General features: G+C 61.6%; 1 protein-coding gene across 1 annotated transcript in view; it reads left to right on the forward strand.

The window, feature by feature from the left end:
* Window positions 1-1,523: 1,523 nt before the first annotated feature.
* The window catches only part of TIMM17A (translocase of inner mitochondrial membrane 17A), an 11,235-nt gene continuing 8,874 nt past the window's right edge, over window positions 1,524-3,884 (forward strand). Inside the window, exon 1 of the mRNA XM_027910140.1 lies at window positions 1,524-1,838. Coding sequence (XP_027765941.1) covers window positions 1,524-1,838 — 315 coding nt within the window. The remainder of the gene's footprint in view (window positions 1,839-3,884) is intronic.

Below are 3,884 nucleotides of genomic sequence, written 5' to 3' on the forward strand. Positions count from 1 at the left end.
CTTCTGCACAGCCCCAATTCCTGCTCCTGCTCCAGGCAGTGCCCCAAGCCTGGCCTTTGCCTGGTGGCACCGACTTTCCATCTCCCTAATCCCTAGGGAAGCTCCCCTGGCACTTGGGAGTTCTCCCAAGCAGGTTCTTCCCATCCAGCTTTCCCACCGTTCCTTCTCCTGCCCTTTCATCCCAGTTTCCCTCATCCTGAGCACAGCCAGGGAGGGCTCCAGGTGATTCTCCAACCTGGACACTCCCCATCCTGACTGGAAATGCACATTCCTGGGGCATTCCAGGCTTTCCTTTATCTCCAGCCCCAGCTCCTGCTCATTCCCTTCCTGTGATTCACCAGCAGGGCTGAGATTTTTTCCAGATTGGAGCAGAAAGTGTTGGCTTTGGTTTCCAAGTGCACAACCCTAAACATTGTCCTCTTGGATCCCATCCCACTCCAGCCCTGATCCCACAGCCCTTGCCTTGGAGCTCATTTGCATCAGGGAGGACAAGGCCAATCCCTGGGTTGGAAAGGACCTTAAATCCCACCCCACCATCCCAGGATGCTCCAGCGTGGCCTTGGGCACTTCCAGGGATGGGGCATCCTCCGGGAATTCCATCCCAGCCCCTCCCCACCCTCCCAGCCAGCAATTCCTTCCCAATATCCCACCTATCCCTCCCTCTGCCATTGGGAAGCCATTCCCTGTGTCCTGGCACGGTTCCTGGTGGAGATTCCCTGTCCAGCTTCCTTGACTCTTCTCCCCCCACACTTCCATGGCCGTGCCAGGGCTGAAGCCGAAGGATCCCCAGGGAATGGAACATTCGGGGTCCATTTGGTGCCTCCTTTGCCGGAAGGAGCCAAAGGAGTGTCCCCCATCCCCCCAGCTCTGGAGCTCCCTGAGGTCCTTCCCAGTCCTTTTCCAGCTTGGAAAGTCAGGGAGAGATCCTGGACTTACAGATGCTGGGATGGACCACCCAGCCCAACCATCAACCCACTCCCCCGCTACAAACTGTCCCCAAGGGCCACAGCCACACGATTTTCGGACATTCCCGGGGATGGGGGACCCCAAACCCGGGATTTCCCACTTTTCCCATCTCCCCTCCTGGGCCAAGGCAGAAGCCACAGCAGCGTTTCCTGGTAAGCCCCAAAACTGTGTCTCACATACACACCTTACATACACACATACACACATCTGTTCCTCACATACACACCTTAAATCAGGCCCAACACACCCCATCGGGGCTGGGATGGAATTCCCAGGGATGCCCCATCCCTGGCAGTGTCCAAGGCCAGGCTGGACAAAGCTGGGGTAACCCGGCCGTGCGGGGGGTGTCGCTGCCGGGGACAGGGGTAGAATTCCTGGGGTGGAATTCCAGGGGTGGAATTCCAGGACCGTCTCCAATCCCGTCCCCATTCCCGTCCCGGGCCCTTCCCCCGCTCTCCCCTCAGGCCGCCATTTCAGGGCCTGTCAATCAACGCTCAGGCCCCTCCCCCGGTCCCGCCCCGCGCTCCCCATTGGGCGGCGCGCGGCGGGCTCAGCCAATGGCGCGCGGGGAGGCGGCGGGGCCGGGGCAAGATGGAGGAGTACGCGAGGGAGCCCTGGTGAGGAGCGGGATCGGGACCGGGAGTGGGATCAGGAGCGGCAGCAGGATCGGGATCGGGAACAGGATTGGGATCACGAGCCAGCCCAGGAGTGGGATCGGGTCCGGGAAGGGGCGCGAGCCGCTCGCTGCGGTGGGGGCGGCTGTGACCTTGGCCGGGCCCCCTGAGGGAGGCGGCGGCGGCCGCGGGGCCCGGGCAGGTCGGAGCCCGCCGGTGCCGAGCCCGGCCGAGCCCCCGGAGCTGCCCGGAGAACCGGCGGGACCCGCGGCCCGGGCGGCTCAGGGGCCTGCGGGGGCCGCGGCGGGCGGTGCTGCGGGCCCTGCGCCCTTCCCGGCCCCGGCACCTTCCCCGGCCACGGCCACGGCCCCTCGGGCTCAGTGCCCTCCTCATCCTCACCCCCGGCATCCACAGCCCCCTCAGCACCTCCTCCGGCCTCCTGGTGCTCGGTGCCCTCCTCATCCTCACCCCTGCATCCACATCCCCTTTCCCGGCCTTCCCACGGCCACGGCCCCTCGGGCTCAGTGCCCTCCTCATCCTCACCCCCGGCATCCACAGCCCCCTTTTCTTCCTCAGTCCACTCCTCTATCCACACCCTTCCCATCCTCTGTCCACCCTTTCATCCACAGCTCCCTCAGCCTCCCCCAGCCTTCCCCCCTAAGCTCCTGCTCCCTCAGCCTCATCTCATCCTCAGCCCCCCAGACAGTTCAGGGCTGTCCCTGTGGACTTTCACAGCCACGTGAGTGGCAACTCAGGGGGTTTTATTTGCAGCACTAAAAGATTTAAACGCAGGCTCAGGGTTAGAGAGCCCTGAGCAGCTTTATCAGCGTGGGGAGGGACCTGGGACAGGGGGTGGAGGGACAGGATGAGGGGAATGTCTTCCCACTGTCAGATGGAGGGTTAGATGGGATATTGGGAAGAAATCCTTCCCTAGGAGGGGTTGGCATGGAATTCCCAGGGTATGCCCCATCCCTGGAAGTGTCCAAGGGCTGGAGACACCTGGTCTGTGGGAGGTGTCCCCGCCCACGGCAGGGGGTGGGACTGGATGGGATTTAAGGTCCCTTCCCACCCAAACCAGCCTGGAATTCCGTGGTTGTGCTCAGCTCTGCAAGCAGAGACCTGGGGCTGTTCCTGAGGCTTTTCCCAAACTTTGCCAGTTGCTCTGTTACCACGTGTTAGCTTTCTCCAGGAGAGCCACCCCTTTCCACAGCACAAATTCTGGTACACGAGTGTCTCTCTTTGGAGAACTGCAGGATTCCCTGGGGCTGGGAGGGAGGATTTACCCTTTTCCTGGGATAGTCCTGAGGAGCAGGGACCCAACCTCACCCCCACATCCTCTCCCTGCAGAGCCAGGGAGACAATGGACTGGAACATTAGGCTTGGAGAGAAGTGGTAAATTAATAATGGAATCATCTCTTTCCTCCTCCTCTGGTCCCTTTGTGGGAGAGGGAGGGAAATAAACTGAATTGTTGAATTCAATCAGGGATGGAGGGGGTTGTGAGGGGGGATGAGAGCAGGGCACGGGGACAGAACGGGAGGAAGGATCAAATCCATGGGGTGGGGATGGGATCTGGTTGGGGGTGGCACTGGGGACAAGCCAGCTGTCACCTGTGCCCACAGCAGTGCCCTGGGTGGGGGGTGCAGGCGGAGGGAGATCCCAGAGGAGGTCATGGACAGGAGGGGGAGGAGGGACTGCGAGTCAGAGGGGTGTTGTGGGGGAAGACACCCTGGGACAAAGTCTGGAGCAGGGGGGGTGGGGCAGAGGAGGGGTTTGTCACTGCTCAACCTTCCCTCATCCACAAACTCCCTCATGCGGGGGCTCCCATCATCCGCAGCCCCCTCCTCATGCTCAGACTCCTCATCCACAGCCTTCCCTCATCCAGGGACTCTTCATCCTCAGCCCCTCCTCATCCACAGCCTTCCCTCATCCAGGGACTCCTCATCCTCAGTCCCTCCTCATCCTCAGCCCCTCCTCATCCTCAGCCCCTCCTCATCCTCAGCCTTCCCTCATCCACAGATCATCCCCCATCCTCAGTCCCCTTCATCCTCAGCCCCCTCCTCATCCACAGCCTTCCCTCATCCACAAACACCCTCCTCATCCTAAGCTTTCCCTCGTTCAGGGCCTCCCCTCATCCTCAGTTCCCCCCTTCTCTTCAACCTCCTCACCCACAGCCTTCCCTCATCCACAGACCCTCCTCATCCTCAGGCCCTCTATCCTTAATTTCCCCCTCATTTCCAATTCCCCCCTCATTCCCAGCCCTCCCTCGTTCCCAGCCCCCCCCTCATCCCCAGCCCCTCATTCCC

Source organism: Empidonax traillii, unplaced genomic scaffold (assembly GCF_003031625.1).
Source record: "Empidonax traillii isolate 1590-97213 ecotype Southwest subspecies unplaced genomic scaffold, ASM303162v1 scaffold2777:size39618, whole genome shotgun sequence".
In the NCBI taxonomy this organism is placed as follows: Eukaryota; Metazoa; Chordata; class Aves; order Passeriformes; family Tyrannidae; genus Empidonax; species Empidonax traillii.